Raw genomic sequence first — 18,227 nt, 5'->3', positions numbered from 1 at the left:
AATAAGAATATTGTAAAAAAACTGGAGCAGATAGAATGGATGTTGCAGGCGTAATGCAAACTGAACAGGTAGAAGGGAAAGTGAAATGTATTCAGTAAACATATTTGAGCCTTGATCCGAATTTTAGGAACTTTGCGTTGCAGTGTTGGACACAGTCCAATTGGAGATGGTGTACTAAATGTTTCCTGTGAATGTGAACAATGTAGTACTATATCAGTGTTCACAAACTGCAATATTTTTCCACTCACAGATAACTATCAAAAGAAAAGGGAAAAGGAAGGGCCTCCCTCCTCTCCTCTCCTCTGTCTCTCTCTCTCTCTCTCTCTCTCTCTCTCTCGATGGAACACCACAGTCGTTATGCTTTCTGGTTATGGGTTATGACATTACGGGAGAACCTTGGATTTAAACCTCAATATAATTGCAGTTTTGTGCTGTTGTATACTAGATATTACTAGGCTGCACTGCTTAGGACAGAAACCTCATGAAAAGGATGAAAAGCTAATTTATGATTGTGAATGGTTATTATGCTGAAAAGGAAGTTCTTGCTCGGAAATTGTGTACTGTGGCTAGCATAGTATTCTCCATAATGTAAGCATACATGATGCCAGAATTCCATCTTTTCCAAGTATTAATACCTTAACTCAAAGCATACTGCTACTTCGTCGATTGAAAAAATATGGAACTGTTCAGAAACTGAGTCAGTGTGAGCTCAAAGCAGTGGTAGCATTTGAGACTTAGCTCTGTTGCTTCTGTTTGGAGACAAGATTCATATACGAGGGTCACTCCAAAAGAAATGCACACTATTTTGGTTAAAATACAGTTTTCATTCTGCATGTGTGAAAGTTTTACGGTGTGTAAATACGTCTTTCCCACTTGTTTTCAAACTTAGTTCAAACTGTTCCCGTGAATGGCGCCGTCAGTATGTCTTCAAGATGGCTGCTACACTTGATGTTCGTCAGAAGCAACGTGCTGTCATAGAATTCCTGTGCTGTGAAAACGAGACAGTGGGGATCATCCACAAGAGGTTGAAAAAGGTGTATGGAGATGCTGCTGTCGATCGCAGTACAATTAGTCTGCGGGCAAGCAGGTTACTTGATGAAAGCGGACACGGCAATATTGAGGATTGTCCTCGCAGTGGCAGGCCTGGTACTGCACACACTCGAGACAATGTGCTGAGAGTTAACGAATTGGTGACTGCTGACAGTCGCATCACAGTGAACGAATTGTCATGCTGTGTGGAGTTAGGGGAAAGATGTGTTTGGAGAATACTGAAAGTGTTGGCATTAAAAAAGGTTTGTGCCAGGTGGGTTCCCAGGATGTTGACAGTCGCTCACAAAGAAACAAGAAACACGGTATGCAGCGAACTTTTGGAACAGTACAAGAATGGTGAAGATGAATTTCTTGGAAGAATTGTGACAGGTGATGAAACATGGCTCCATCATTTTTCACCAGAGACGAAGAGGCAGTCGATGGAGTGGCATCATGCAAATTCACCCAAGGAAAAAAAAAAATTCAAAACCACACCTTCTGCTGGAAAAGTTATGGCTACGGTGTTTTTCGATTCCGAAGGACTTTTGCTTGTGGACATCATGCCAAAGTGGAACCACCATAAATACTGATGCATATGTGATGACACTGAAGAAACTTCGAGCTCGACTGAGTCGTGTTTGAACACATCCCAAAAGCAAGATGTTTTGCTGTTGCACGACAATGCATGGCCACATGTCAGTCAAAAAACCATGGAAGTGATCACAAAACTAGGATGGACAGCACTGAAATATCCACCTTACAGTCCTGACCCGGCTCCATGTGACTATCATCTCTTTGGGAAACTGAAAGACACTCTTCGTGGAACAAGGTTTGAAGATGATGACTCCCTTGTGCACGCTGCCAAACAGTGGCTCCAACAAGTTGGTCCAGAATTTTACCGTGGGGGTATACAGGCGTTGGTTCCAAGATGGCGTAAAGCAGTTGAGAGGGATGGAAATTATGTGGAGAAATGAAAATATTGTTCCTAATGGATTTATCTACTCACTGTAAAACTTTCAAACAGAATAAAAGATGGATTTTTAAAAAAAATGTATGCATTGCTTTTGGAGTGACCCTCGTATTAGAGAGATTTGTCACGAAACAATAATGGTTTTGTATTCCAAATTAATCTAAAGATTTGGCTGCATTATAAGAACATGGTCTTGCTGAACGATGTTGCCTTTGGGACTCGGCATTCTTTTGCAGATAAGTTAGTTTCAAGAAACATATAAAAAAAATCATATGAAATCATAATTAAAGTGTTGACTTGCTGATACTGTGATTTCTGTTTCACATTGGAGGAGTTTTTTCCAATGCAATGAAAAGATGTACATGTGCAGAGTCTCTATTGCTAATTCTGCATGACTAACAGTGATGACTGAAAACTGCAATTCGAACTTGCTGGTGGTGGTGTCTATAGTTTACTCTTTGACAGAGCAAAATACCTACTCAGAATCATTAAGTACTACTGTGAGTGAAGGTCTTAATAATAGGTTCTTAATAAAATTGTGATGAGCAGTTCACAACAAATATTACCTTGGCTGTTCGAAGAGCTGTTACAGGTTTCGCATGTAACATCCACACAGCCCATTCTGTAGAGAGCCAGATTATTTCACTTAATTCATTTTATATTGGAGAGGATGTGATTATCTTGAGGGTTTTGGTTATTACTGTAGTGTGACATTTTGCTGTATGTTGTTGGAAAATTACCAGAGTAGCAACTTTCAAGAGTAGATGGGTAGCTGGCTGCATAATCTCCCTAGCCTAGTGGTATACTGTCAAGGTGCCTGCAATTAAACCTAGTGTAGTAAGTAATAACTTTCACTATGTGGCACCAAATCTTAGTGGTGTAACAATAAATCACATACCTGGGCAATTACCACAGGTCTCCATATTCAACTTTTTTGTCATTGCTGCCATCACCAAATGCTTCATACCAGTGGTATGTGCTTTTCTGTGATTCTCTGATATGCCAAATTTTTGTTCTTTATAGATGATGGTTAATGTAGTGTCAGCTTGATCATACTACTGCTTCGTAGAGGTCTGTGGCAATTTGTGGTTGGAAGTGGGCTAATTTGTGAGTCCCACTTACCTTGGTTTATTTCAAAGTGGGAATTGTGGTTCATGGAGAGACAATCCTTTGGTCTTCTTTTAGTATTGTATATTTGTATCTTCTAGACCTGCTCTATCACTGGTAGGTGCCTACACTCACATTCATTGCTTCCAGCATAATGCTATTTGCATGACCTTAATACAGTATGAGGCTATGAAAGGCATACAAGCTTCATATAGGCCCATGAGTGCACCCCACACCCTGAATATGTCCATTTGCACATATTATATCCACAACTCCTCCTCCTCCTGAGGCTTATTTCTTTTCCAAAGTTAATGTATCAGTGCGTATGTGGTCACCATAGGTTGATCTCATGTGCCATTTTATAAATAGTAAAGACACGAAAGATCTCACCAGCTAATTTGTGTGTGTGTGTGTGTGTGTGTGTGTGTGTGTGTGTGTGTGTGTGTGGACCAAACTTCAACAATAACAAATAAAAAATTTCTTTGTAAGGTATGACAATTTTTAAAATGTATACAGCTAGTAACACTCTTTCCTCACTTAATAACAAAATATCATCTTGATTAAGCATAGTGTCTTCCTTTTTAATAAGTGTACTGTTTCGTACTATAGATTCAGACATTTAAATACAGTGAAAATTTTCTTTTGACTCTTCAGACTTTCCTAGTGGATATGTTCAGTACGTGGATCTTGGGTCTGTCGCTGGATCATGTTTTGTGTATCCCACAGTATTTCCTTCAGGAGTCTGCTCAATATCATCAGATGCTTTGCCATCAGCCACACCTGATGATGTTGAGCAGTTGTCTTGAGGAAACATTGTGGGATACAGAAAAGCTGATCCAGCCACATACGAGAGAGCAATAAATTACATGGCAAAAACTTATTTGCTTATCAGGTGGATATTGGTGGTCTGAGAGATTCACCTTTTCGAACTACTGCATACCAATGAAATGTTGCACAATCTTATCCATAATGACATAATTGGTAGACCATTGAATCTGCATCATGTTTCCGTACATCTCTTCATGTAAATAAATCGAAATGCTATAGAAATAACCCTGCTTTGATAAATTTGCATTTTAATCTGTACTTGAAGTTAAGCAGTATTCCTTCTGAAAATGCCTTTATTCTGAAGGCTGCGAGTAAAGCGAATATTTTGTAACTGGTAAACGGATGTACTGAAACTTCCAAATTATACCACTGGTGTTAAATGATTACATAATGTTTCAGAGATTCTGCAGTTAGCTATCCACAAATTGATGAGCAGCTGCTGTTTTTTTAAAGTTCTTTGCTTTCTCATAAGGAGAGTTTTCTAGCATAACACAGAGTAATGGTGAATGTAGTTTAGAGTTCTCAGACTTCTGTTTGTGAGAATAAGTGCTATTAATTCTAAAACTTGCTCCACTCACAGCAAGTGCGTGAGAACAAAATGTAATTGGATTGTCGTATCAGACTACAGAGGCAACTGGAGAAACAACACTGTTTGTGGCTAGCAGTCTTAATAGAATTTCATCGAACTGTATCACAGATTAAAGGAGATACATGAAAAGGCAGAATGAGAAGATTACTCATAAGAAAGTGGTTTATCTGTGTTGTGGATGTTTAACAGTCATGTGTTTAGACACACCTCAATGTAATCTACTCATTGATTTTTTGAATGAAATGCAATGTAGATAATATGTCTGGAATTCTCTGCATGGAACTTTTGCTTGTGAATGGTTATGCATGTGCTTTTTTTATGCATTGAGGATTCTTTATGCTGCAGTCTGACAATGATGAACATTCAACTGGAATAAGACAGAGGCTTTAAATTTGCATGACGTATTTTATACATGTTCTTCTGTTTGAAGGAGGCACTGATAATGCACAATATGCATGACCAAACAATTTATATAGTGTTACGAAAAAGAAAAGAGAGATTTTAAAGAAGTGTAGAGAATAACCAGCATCCATTTGTTTTTGTGTTTTATTTATTTGAAGTACCATAAATGGTTTTGAGAAAAATACTTAGTCTGATGGTACACTATGCAATAGTTTCAAAGGTTTAAATTCTTGCCACTTACTGTTTTCAATAGGTGCTACACAGTTGTCTTCAGATTGTATGCTGCTTATTTAGATAACAGATGTGTATATAATTACTGGTCACTTTCCTTGTCCACTTTCATGTTATTGGTGACTATAGTTTCTGAAACATTGATTTTTCGTGGATCAGAATAACAAAGTGATTGACAGCCAAACACCTGAGCAGTGTTGTTTGTGGCACCAACTGTTATGCTGGATCACACAGAATACTTTCGCTTGCATCACAATAGTGTTTGGTATTGAGTTTGATTGCAAGATCTTATAACCTTCTGCTTTTCTGGACACTTCAGAAGGTAGATTCAGGCATTCCGTTATGTGAAAGATCATGCCCTACAGAGAAATAAAGTACACAGTGAAAATTAACCACAATGGTTACATTACGGGGCCTGATTGTTATCTGCAACCAGATGTTGTAACCTGGACCTGAGGTTGCAGAGCAGTATTATGTAGGTGAACAGAGTGATTGGCTAAACACTTCATTTAATTGCGTTATTGCTGTGGTAGTTGTCCTGCATGTTGGCTGTCAATCACATACTGTTCTGATCCAGATACGACGACACTGTTATTGCATAGCTCACAAAGGCAACACAAGTACAGATTAGAAGTAGAGTCCACATAAGGAAAATAGCGTTGTTCAAAATTTTTGGTCATAGCTGATACAATAAAACTTTACCAACTTGAAACTCTTCCCGATTCACCCCACACTATCATGCTCTGCACTCCCCCCTCCCCCTCACCCTTCCCATTCAGACACAGTAGTGTGTTAAACAAGACATCAGAGCACTTGGTGGTGTCACATTGGTGGGTAGGTTGAGATAAATACACATTGGTAAAAGAGAGAATGGTTAAAGAATACATTCTGTTAAATACAAAGTATCACACAGGAACTAAGTCAAGGAAGACAACACTATAAGGAAGTCCTGATGTTTGGTTTTGCTATCACTTTAGTGAGATGAGTTGCTTTTAAAGCATCATACAAAATGTACTATTTATTCCAATTAAAATAGTGTCTTGTTTTAGAAAAATGTTGCTGTACCTAATTAGAACAGCTTTTATAAGTGAGAGAGGTGTGCTTATAATTTCTAACATTATCAGTACTTGAATGCATTGTTTTCTTTCAGCAGTGACTCAGTACATTGAGGGAAAGTCATGTTAACTATCTGCATAAGCTTTGAAATTTTTTTCTGTATTTTTGTGTTTCAAATATTTGTAAGTTGTACTCTTAGGTGGAGATGAGATAAGAAAACACATTTACATTTAACTAGATGGGTTTGGAGAAATGGTAGAGATTGAGAATTAGCCTCAACAGTGTACTGTACTGTGCTGTAGGTTGTTAATCTGGCATAAGACCTAATGTGGGTGTGGCCCACTTCCCTGCTGGGAAAATAACATGCTGTGAATTCAACGACACAAGCAAGTCTATCATATATATGCTGAGTCAGAGCTTTTGGCGCGCGCGCGCGCGCGCATAAACACACACACACACACACACACACACACACACACACACACACACACACACACACACACACACACACGAATACAGTCTCTGGCAGCTGAAGCCAGACTGCATTTTTCGTTGTTAAAAAAAAAAAAAAAGTATTGTGCATGAATGATCAAAATCACACCAAAAAGGTAGAATTTTGTATTACACATCACTTTAGTCACAGAATCCACAAGATATATCACCAAGTAGCAGGGAGATATACTGTTATGTTTTAAATGCTAACATGTCTTGCAGTCCAAGTATTTAAATATGCATCATACAAATAGAAAAATAGCTCTTTTTTTGTGAGGTTGTGAGACAGCATGGGAAACCATTTGTCTTGTGTAAGAGTACAAGAGAACTGAACAATTTAAAACACAGGGAACACAAAAGTAAAATGAAGTTCTATGTACTTGGAGTTTTCAGGTCTTAAAACCAACTTCTCTTTCGTATTTGGCTCTGTTAAGTTTCTACATGGAAAGATATCTTTTTTCAATGAAAATTTTAGATACTTTTCAGTTGAATGTTACAGACTGTTCTTCATTATTTTCTGTTTGTGCATGTGATCTGCTGCAAATGCTGTTGCATGATTTGTTTTCTTCGCATTACGTAGTTGCTGACTCATCTGAAGTTCCGAATGAATTTAAGCGCTCTTGGTCATTGGGACCTAACAAGCAGAATATAAAAGGTGAGTTTGAATGCTTATGTCATGCATTTCAAATGCTTGAGTTACTGGTCTAAGCTTTAGCTTAAATTCTGCTTTACATTGCGCTTCTGTTATATCTGATTGTAAGTAACAACAGATAAGTACATTTTGATATTTTAAGAAATCATGGCATGCTTATGTGTTGTCGAAATACTTTGTCATTTGAAACCATTGGTATCAGATTTTTTTGTTTCAGGAGATTCCTAAATATAATATCTTGATTAAATGTTTTAGGAAAACTGGTCTCTCTATTCAGTTTGTTGGATGTAACATTTAGTGGTAACATTACCCAAAAGTACCATATTTGCCGTCAGAAGGGAGGAGGCATGGTTTTAATTTAATTTAATTTTTTTGACACATCCAAAACATGAGAACAGCATTTTCACACTCAATGACTTTCAGATGGAAACACATTGGGTTTATCCCATCACTGGATGTATACGAGACAATTATTTGTAGTTACTGTTTGACAAGACTGTTACTTCTGCATGCATATTAGTTGGTGACATATTTTCTACAGACCCTGTTAGAATATTTAATAATGATACCTTACATCTACTTGTTAGACCTAAAGTTATCTGGTATGTATGAGTGCTGTCAGTGAGGTGACGGGTTGTCGTGTGAAGTCAGTCAACTTGTTTTCATAGAATGTTATTTTAGCTAAGGAATGAAACATTTTAGTTACCATTGATTAATTATGGCCTAGATTCTGTGATAAATGGTTCCCAACTGTGTGCAGAATAGGAGCTGGCACTTGTTTTTCACATTCATTTCACTCTTGCTTTCCTTAAGTTTTTACAACTTGTTATTCACTGTTTGTCAGTGCACATGCAAGAAACAAAGAGAAAGTTGGAGATGTCTTTTGTTTTTCTTTCCATTTTTAGAGAAAAGTATTAATCACTCATCCAGGTTTTCACCCGTCTAAGTGAGCTTGTAAAGGACCACTGTACCTTTAAAACCATGTGGTAAAATCATCAACTAAGTTAGACCATTACTCAGTTCCCGTCATTATAGATTTTAATTTCAAGTTCTCAAATATAAATAGTGATGCAATGAGATTTACTTTTAGGAATGTCATTAAACAACTGGGACCCAAGAAATGGCAGCATTACTTGTAATTGTCTCTTTTGTTTTAAAACTGATTTACATGAATGAATCGCTTAACATTAATGTGGATTAATTAAGAGTAAATACACCAAATCAAAACTGGGTAACAAAGTGTCGGCGGTCATTTCAAAAGTTCTGCACAATGTGAGATAGAACTGTAGAAAGTCATTTAGTTTACAAAATACCTTTAAAGGTCTTCAATATAATCTTCTTTCTTGCTTATGACAGCTTCCCAACGTCGTGGCAACTTCCATATTCTGGATAGGGCACCTTCACTTTTGAGCCATGTGATTACTTGGATCACCTCACTGTGAGCTTCGTCAGTTGTATCAAAATGTTTTTCACTGAGTTGTTCCTTCAGTTTGGGAAACAGATAAATGTGTGGTGGCTTCATATCAGGACTGTATGGTGGGCAGGGAAGTATTTTCCATCCATAACTGTCAAGCATTTCTCTCATTTGTAGGACAATATGTGGTCTTGCATTATCATGCAAAATGAGGACACCAATTGCAAACATGTCATGCCTTCTTTGAAGAATTTTTGAGTGCAAAGCATTTTGCGGTAAAAGTTCGTAGCGTATGCCTGTTGGATGGGACACACGTTTTGTAGCTATGACTCCATTCATGTCATATGCAAACATCTTTCATCAGTTTCACCTATGATTGTGTGTGGTGGAATTTTTTTTGGTTATGGAGAGTCAAAAACTTTTCCATTGTGACGACCAAGACTTCTGTTCTGGCTAAAAATCTCATATCCCTGTTTCATAGAGTGCAACAATTCTTTTTCAGAAACTGTTCTCCCCCTGTTCGATAATGTTCAAGCAATTCTTCTAAATTATTATTATTATTATTATTATTTTTGATCTGGTTTCTGTGCTTTACTCAGACTTTGTGGAACCCATTTGACAGCAATTCTTCTCATCTTTAACTTTTTGGTTATGATAATGCAAACTGAAGTGAACGACATTCAGGCCTGTAGCAGTTGATGGCCTTCCACTTCCTGGGTTATCTTCAGTGCTTACGTGACCTTCACAGAAATTGACAGAGACCATTGTGATACTGTGCTACGATCCGCTACACTATTCCCACACACTTCTCTCAAAGCGTTGTAAATTTCTGCTGGCAAGGTTAACACAAGTTCTGGAAACCAGGGAATGTCACGGAAATCAGGGAAATTTGGGGAGGGGGGGGGGGGGGGGGGACTGGAAAAATCTCAGTTTTGTCTCAGTGGATGAAATGGTTTGTTTGCTGAGATGGTGTGCATCGTCGCTGTCTGGGTGCACCTGGGTACATGTGTTGCTTCCCTACTTCCTCGTTGTTACTGCTTTTCCCCCTTCTTACGATTCTCCTCAGCTTGCAGTCTGTGCTGCCACCACTTCTTGCCACTAGCCTAGCAGCTGCTGATGAAAGGCAGGCAGGGGGCATGGGGAGTGATTTGTTTTGCTCTGGTTCTCAGAGATTGTTGTTGCAGTGGCTGGAGACGGTGGTCATGTGTGCATGAGTGACTATGTGAATGCTCTCATTTTCTGACAAAGGCTATGGCCGAAAATTGAGTTGTGGGAGTGTGATTGTCTTTTCTAAGTGCCTATCTGTGGCTCAGTGATCATCTTTACAGTGAGTTGCTACCTATCCTCATTAGTATTGATTCTCAGAGTATTTACTTAAGGTATGTGTTGCATGGGTTGATCATCGCGGTCTCATTTCATCAACAGGGTGTCTGTGACACATGAATAGCTGGTCACATGAATGGACTTCCACGATTGGCCAAAACTGCAGGCCATTTCTGTGGGTATCTCTAAAGGATTAGGCCTGCTGATCTGAAGTCCACCCTTGTTTCCCAGTAATGTCCAAGCCCTGCCCATCAGATCTAGTCTCACCGATCTGCATCCAGGCCAGGTCTGTTTGTGTGTGTGTCATAATGCGGTGGATTTTTATGGGTTATCCAAGGACCCAAGACAGCAGTGCTCCTCGCCAGGCCAGAGGCCAAGGGCGAAGGATTTCAGGAATTGCGCCTGTCTCACCACAAGTACATTGTACAGTGTGGCATTTTACAGACGTTTTATGTATTCTGGCACTTGGAAAAAATTTGTGTATTAGAAAGTATGGACGATAAGAAGAAGAAAATTGTGGCAGTCACTGGTGGATTGTACACTTTGTACTCATATATTTCTCAAAAGAAAAATCGCACAATACCAGTAAAATAATAGCCGTAACACAGTGACTAATAACCAACAATAAGGAACATAGTAGAGTCAACATTTTATTGGTGGTCACCTATAGTGTCCCCCCATGAACCATGGATCTTGCCGTTGGTGGGGAGGCTTGCGTGCCTCAACGATACAGATAGCCGTACCGTAGGTGCAACCACAACGGAAGGGTTTCTGTTGAGAAGCCAGACAAACGTGTGGTTCCTGAAGAGGGGCAGCAGCCTTTTCAGTAGTTGCAGGGGCAACAGTCTGGATGATTGACAGATCTGGCCTTGTAACATTAACCAAAACGGCCTTGCTGTTGTGGTACTGCGAACGGCTGAAAGCAAGGGGAAACTACAGCCATAATTTTTCCCGAGGGCATGCAGCTTTACTGTATGGTTAAATGATGATGGCATCCTTTTGGGTAGAATATTCCAGAGGTAAAATAGTCCCCCATTCGGATCTCCGGGTGGGGACTACTCAGGAGGACGTCGTTATCAGGAGAAAGAAAACTGGCATTCTACGGATTGGAGCATGGAATGTCAGATCCCTTAATCGGGCAGGTAGGTTAGAAAATTTAAAAAGGGAAATGGATAGGTTAAAGTTAGATATAGTGGGAATTAGTGAAGTTCGGTGGCAGGAGGAACAAGACTTAGTCAGGTGAATACAGGGTTATAAATACAAAATCAAATAGGGGTAATGCAGGAGTAGGTTTAATAATGAAGAAAAAAATAATAATAATAATAGGAGTGCGGGTAAGCTACTACAAACATCATAGTGAACATATTATAGTGGCCAAGATAGACACGAAGCCCATGCCTACTACAGTAGTACAAGTTTATATGCCAACTAGTTCTGCAGATGACAAAGAAATTGAAGAAATGTATGATGAGATAAAAGAAATTATTCAGGTAGTGAAGGAAGACGAAAATTTAATAGTCATGGGTGACTGGAATTCGACAGTAGGAAAAGGGAGAGAAGGAAACATAGTAGGTGAATATGGATTGGGGCTAAGAAATGAAAGAGGAAGCCGTCTGTTAGAATTTTGCACAGAGCATAACTTAATCATAGCTAACACTTGGCTCAAGAATCATAAAAGAAGGTTGTATACATGGAAGAATCCTGGAGATACGAAAAGGTTTCAGATAGATTATGTAATGGTAAGACAGATTTAGGAGCCAGGTTTTAAATTGTAAGACATTTCCAGGGGCAGATGTGGACTCTGACCACAATCTATTGGTAGATTGAAACTGAAGAAGTTGCAAAAAGGTGGGAATTTAAGGAGATGGGACCTGGATAAACTGAAAGAACCAGAGGTTGTACAGAGTTTCAGGGACAGCATAAGGGAACAATTGACAGGAATGGGGGAAAGAAATACAGTAGAAGACGAATGGGTAGCTCTGAGGGATGAAGTATTGAAGGCAGCAGAGGATCAAGTAGGTAAAAAGACGAGGGCTAGTAGAAATCCTTGGGTACCAGAAGAAATATTGAATTTAATTGATGAAAGGAGAAAATATAAAAATGCAGTAAATGAAGCAGGCAAAAAGGAATACAAACGTCTCAAAAATGAGATCGACAGGAAGTGCAAAATGGCTAAGCAGGCATGGCTAGAGGACAAATGTAAGGATGTATAGGCTTATCTCACTAGGGGTAAGATAGATACAGCCTACAGGAAAATTAAAGAGACCTTTGGAGAAAAGAGAGCCACTTGTATGAATATCAAGAGCTCAGATGGAAACCCAGTTCTAAGCAAAGAGGGGAAAGCAGAAAGGTGGAACGAGTATATAGAGGGTCTATACAAGGGCGATGTGCTTGAGGACAATATTATGGAAATGGAAGAGTATGTAGATGAAGATGAAATGGGAGATACGATACTGTGTGAAGAGTTTGACAGAGCACTGAAAGACCCGAGTTGAAACAAGGCCCCGGGAGTAGACAACATTCCATTAGAACTACTGACGGCCTTGGGAGAGCCAGTCCTGACAAAACTCTACCATCTGGTGAGCAAGATGTACGAGACAGGCGAAATACCCTCAGACTTCAAGAAGAATATAATAATTCCAATCCCAAAGAAAGCAGGTGTTAACAGATGTGAAAATTACCAAACTATCAGTTTAATATGTCATGGCTGCAAAATACTAATGCGAATTATGTACAGACGAATGGAAAAACTGGTAGAAGCCGACCTCGGGGGAGATCAGTTTGGATTCCGTAGAAATGTTGGAACACGTGAGGCAATACTGACCCTAGAAGAAAGATTAAGGAAAGGCAAACCTATGTTTCTAGCATTTGTATACTTAGAGAAAGCTTTTGACAATGTTGACTGGAATACTCTCTTTCAAATTCTAAAGGTGGCAGGGGTAAAATACAGGGAGCGAAAGGCTATTTACAATTTGTACAGAAACCAGATGGCAGTTATAAGAGTCGAGGGGCATGAAAGGGAAGCAGTAGTTGGGAAGGGAGTGAGACAGGGTTGTAGCCTCTCCCCGATGTTATTCAATCTGTATATTGAGCAAGCAGTAAAGGAAACATAACAAAAGTTCGGAGTAGGCATTAAAATCCATGGAGAAGAATTAAAAACTTCATGAGGTTCGCCGATGACATTGTAATTCTGCCAGAGACAGCAAAAGACTTGGAAGAGCAGTTCAACGGAATGGACAGTGTCTTGAAAGGAGGATATAAGATGAACATCAACAAAAGCAAAACAAGGATAATGGAATGTAGTCAAATTAAGTCGGGTGATGCTGAGGGAATTAGTTTAGGAAATGAGACACTTAAGGTAGTAAAGGAATTTGGCTATTTGGGGAGCAAAATAACTGATGATTGTCGAAGTAGAGAGGATATAAAATGTAGACTGGCAATGGCAAGGAAAGCATTTCTGAAGAAGAGAAATTTGTTAACACCGAGTATAGATTTAAGTATGGAGTGTGGCCATGCATGGAAGTGAAACATGGACGATAAATAGTTTGGACAAGAAGAGAATAGAAGCTTTCGAAATGTGGTGCTACAGAAGAATGTTGAAGATTAGATGGGTAGATCACGTAACTAATGATGAGGTATTGAATAGGATTGGGGAGAAGAGAAGAGAAGTTTGTGGCACAACTTGACTAGAAGAAGGGATCGGTTGGTAGGACATGTCCTGAGGCATCAAGGGATTTTGAGGGCAGCCTGGAGGGTAAAAATTGTAGAGGGAGACCAAGAGATGAATACACTAAGCAGATTCAGAAGGATGTAGGTTGCAGTAGGTACTGGGAGATGAAGGAGCTTGCACAGGGTAGATTAGCATGGAGAGCTGCATCAAACCAGTCTCAGGACTGAAGACCACAACAACAACCTGTAGTGTTGGTTTACACAACTCTTCCCTGCCTTATACACTTCCTTCAAGAGCCATACTTTTTTCTGAGGTTATTTCTGAAATCAGTGAAGGTATTTTAAATCTGTCTTGTGATGCCAAGGAAATGCTATTTTTGTCAGCATATGTGTTTCATTTTATTGAAATAAAATAACAGTGATCTTAATGAAACACACATACCATTTGGCTTGCTTTCTACATCTAAAAACAGTTCATTACAAACGATTTTTGCTCGTATGGGGGGAGAAATATGGAAGTCCTTACATTTTTTTTTGATTAATTTATGTCTTTACTTACCCTTGAGATCTCAAAATTTGTCAGGGAAAAATATGAAAACTTACCTGGAAATAATGGAAATATCAGAGAATTTCACTTGGGGAACCTGGTGGCAACCCTGGTAGGGTTCTTTCCCTGTGGGGGCCTGATTTTGATTGTGGACCTGACTCGGTCTCAGCTTCCATTTTAAAAGTGAATTACTCACTACACAGCTTTGTGAAGCAGCAAGCACATATACGACTGTCAGGCCTAAAGTCGCTCACAACTGACAGTCATGCATGTGCAGGATTTTTTAAATGACACTCATATTTAGCTATATGTATCGTGATAACGACCCAGCAGTTTGCATGTGGGGTCTCACAGATTTGTAGAGTTCATGCCTTCTGTAACCATAACATCATTAGAATGAACATGTATTAAGACAGTGAAGACTGTAAACCAACATTACATATTTGTTAGTGCTATTTCGTATTTGAAGTGTTGTGAATATTTGTTACGGATAATGGCTGTGCGCATCCTCCCCCCCCCCCCCCCCCCCACTCTTTCATGCACTGTGTTTCTTATCCATTCTCTGAATTGTCTCTTGGTTCATAATTTACTTTTGTTTATCACGCCTTCAATACATTAATTGTGATGTAAACACAACACAACTTCCTCTCCTACTTTTATTTACATTGTGAAAACAAGATCCACCTACTGAATATTACATTTCAGTGTTTCCTCTATTTATTTTTGCACATTAGATTGGCTGTTATAAAGCCTTTCTGAATGCATGCATTTGTATGTGCACACTCTTCCACACATTCATTTTATGTATTATACCTATTCAATATTTGATTTTACATTAACTGTCTTCTTAAGCTTGATTTGTGCATGCCATTTTCATCTCAGAAATGTTTTTGTTGTTTTCTTTTGCAGACACCTGTGCTTTGAATCGTAAAAAGACAGATAATAAAAAGCGAGCAATTGTGTACCACTTAACAAATGCTGTGCAATCTGTCATAGCACATTACTCCATAATTGCACAAAGGATGCACCCTGTTCTTGTAAACATAACTTTCACAAACTTAATTAGTGAAGATTTAAAAATTAGGGTTACAGGAAATCATGTTCATTATAACACAGCAGTGGATACCAGTCATTCACTAGTTTGTTCTCCAAGAGTTGTTCTTAACACCAGGAATCTATCATTGAACTGTTCAAATAAGTTTTTGGACAGTGACCCATTTAACCCTCATTCATTCAGTTTTTATGATAGTAACAAAGGAGTGCGTTCCACGTTAATAAACGATTGTAAACACAGAAATCCTGAAAAACTGTTCAAATGGTGTGCGGAGGAATTAAAAGCAAAGTATATATCAAAAAGGGATGAAAATAGAGAATTGTGCTTAGGCAGTGAAGAACAAGATCTTAGCGTGTTTTGTTCTGATGATTCAGATTTGGGCTCCAGTTCATTTTCTCTTGGGGATTATGATCAGCAATATTCAAGTTGTGAGTCCTTGAACTCATTCTTCATAGAAGGTGACATGTCATCATCAAATGTATCGGATGATAACCTAGACAGTACATACCTTGATGACAACTTGGAGGAAATGGGTAAAATAGAGTTTACTGACATAGTTAGAGTAAACACAAAACTTTCCGATAATTTACCAAGTCAGGAGCTCTGTGTTTTCAACCCTAAGAATTACATATTATGTTATAGTACATCTGACTCTGATAATGAGATAGATGAATCTTTAGAAGTAGGTCATGTTGATACTTTTAAGGTTACGAATTCATCAAATCATTCAACCTACAGTAAACAACAAATAAGCAAGTCGTATCTTTCACAGCCCAAGGACTCTGAAAAACTGACACTTCAGACATGCTCATCTACTGAAAGTTACAGGAATTCCACGACGATTCCTATAGAGGACTCTCATTCTCATCACCATTTGAAAGACAATAAAGCAAGGATTGAAGAGCATCTAGTTACCCTTGAACTGCCTCTCCACTTTGAAATTGAAGACAGTGTATTTCCAAATACTTCCATAGAAAATGACAAAACAGTTTCAAATGCAAATATCTCAATGATAAAGAAAAGTGATGTAAGCAGATACAAGAACTGCTATTTTCAAAGAGATTATAATAAAAAAGAATGTGACTTTCCACATAATGTGAAGTATTTTGATCATTGTCCAGTTTCAGGGCAGCTCATTAAAGCAAATAAAGTTATGAGTGAACTACCTGAAATTGACACATATTTTTGGGACACAAAATATAAATTTGCTTTAATTTCTGTAGAGACTGAATACTTTCCCAAAGATAATGATGATTTTTGTTGTGATAAGTGTGTTGTTCTAAAGGTTCCAGAAGGAATTGCGAAACATTTATATTCTGGTTCTGGGACTGCATTGTTTCATTCACAAGGGAAACATAATGTTAAAAATAATGGAAACCAGAAAAACAGAGTAGTTTTTGGCTGTAACAATACAAACAAACAAATTGACAAATGCTCAAACCTGTCACCTGAGTCCAAAGTACTAGCAGAAATAAAATTACAAAATGAGTTAGCAGATATTGACACGTATTTCTTCAGTAACAGACATTGTTTTAAAATATCTGCAAATCTTGATTCTAATGATCAGTCTGTTGTTACTGAATGTACAACTGTATGTACACTTAAGGTTCCAGAGGGAATAACTGAATCTGACAATAAACCATCTTCATCAGTTTTGCTTGATACTTATGTTGAAAAATTCAATCAAATTATTGAAGACATTTGCAGCAACTTTTTGTAATGACAGCTTGGACAAGAAGGAAACCCTTATAATGTGATAAATAGCAAGCAATATCTATATTTAAAAAGTATTTGTCAATACATCATATAATTAGAGCATTATCTTAATACAGTAGTTAATATGTAATTTTTTATATTGTGTTAGTCAACTATTAAGTATTGGTATATGTATTTTACAGAAAAATATTATTTGCTTCATCATCAGCATTTTGCATGTATCGGCAAGAGAGGAGATTTCAACACAGAATTGTATTTTTATTTTTTAAAATTTTTTCTTGCATGCTTAATTTATAACACAAGGCCACATTATTCAAGTGTTAAATATATCTTGTGGAAAAATTGCTAACTGTCAAATAAGAAATATAACTGTAAGCATATTGTTAAATAACTTGATGTGTATGTTTTAACATTAATCAGATATCAGTACAATTTAATGTGAGGTATGTAGAACCAAAAAGAACAGAGTTGATAAAACTTTTTTATGTTGTGTATGTGTTTCATTTTGTATTAAGTGCTAGTGAGTTTTTCATTACAAAATGTAAAAACAATGCAGAAACTGAGGTGAATATCCATTAAAAAGTCAGTCACATGCATTCAGAAGTTGTAATAATGAGTTTTGTGAAACTAAGAAGGGCTTTATGTAAATGTGTAATGCAGTGGTTTCTTTGAGTCTACCTAAATTATCAGAGATTGTCTTAACATGCACAGTTATTGGTGTTTGGCATGTAATTTTTAACATTTCCTCATGATTACTTACTTACTGCAGACGCTGAATAATAAATTAGTTCCTCCACAAAAAATGTCGGTGGCAATTCCATGTATTTATGATTATAAATGAAAGTGAGCACAAGTAATTAGTTGATGCAAATTTTGAGTCTATTTGGAAGGTTTCACGGCCAGAAGATTTTATAAATTGACAATTTAATGATGTGTGCTTCACATGATGCTTAAATGCAGAACTTGGCTATGGGCAACTGAAACTATTTGTTCATGGCTAAAATTTCTCCCAAGTTGAAGTTGTGCATGCATTAATAAAAAATGGACTCTTGTTTTCCACTGTTTACTGCCTTGGTGGTTATAGTGTGTTTCTATGTGCACAGCACATCATACATTTTACTGTGAAATGTTCCTATTACTTTATTTAA

The 18,227-nt window shown here is 37.9% G+C and overlaps 1 protein-coding gene across 7 annotated transcripts in view; it reads left to right on the top strand.

The window, feature by feature from the left end:
• LOC126169536 (protein hu-li tai shao) overlaps positions 1-18,227 on the top strand; it is a 425,484-nt gene that overhangs the window by 383,308 nt on the left and 23,949 nt on the right. For 4 of the 7 annotated variants that reach the window (XM_049920650.1, XM_049920651.1, XM_049920652.1 and 1 more), the window contains one exon: positions 7,285-7,359. The exons of the other annotated variants lie outside the window; for them this stretch is intronic. In XM_049920650.1, coding sequence (XP_049776607.1) covers positions 7,285-7,359 — 75 coding nt within the window. The remainder of the gene's footprint in view (positions 1-7,284; positions 7,360-18,227) is intronic. 7 annotated transcript variants of the gene reach the window in all.

The sequence above is a fragment of the Schistocerca cancellata genome, chromosome 1, assembly GCF_023864275.1.
Source record: "Schistocerca cancellata isolate TAMUIC-IGC-003103 chromosome 1, iqSchCanc2.1, whole genome shotgun sequence".
Lineage (NCBI taxonomy): Eukaryota > Metazoa > Arthropoda > Insecta > Orthoptera > Acrididae > Schistocerca > Schistocerca cancellata.
Note: the sequence above shows the minus strand (reverse complement) of the source record. Positions and strands in the feature narration are given on the sequence as shown.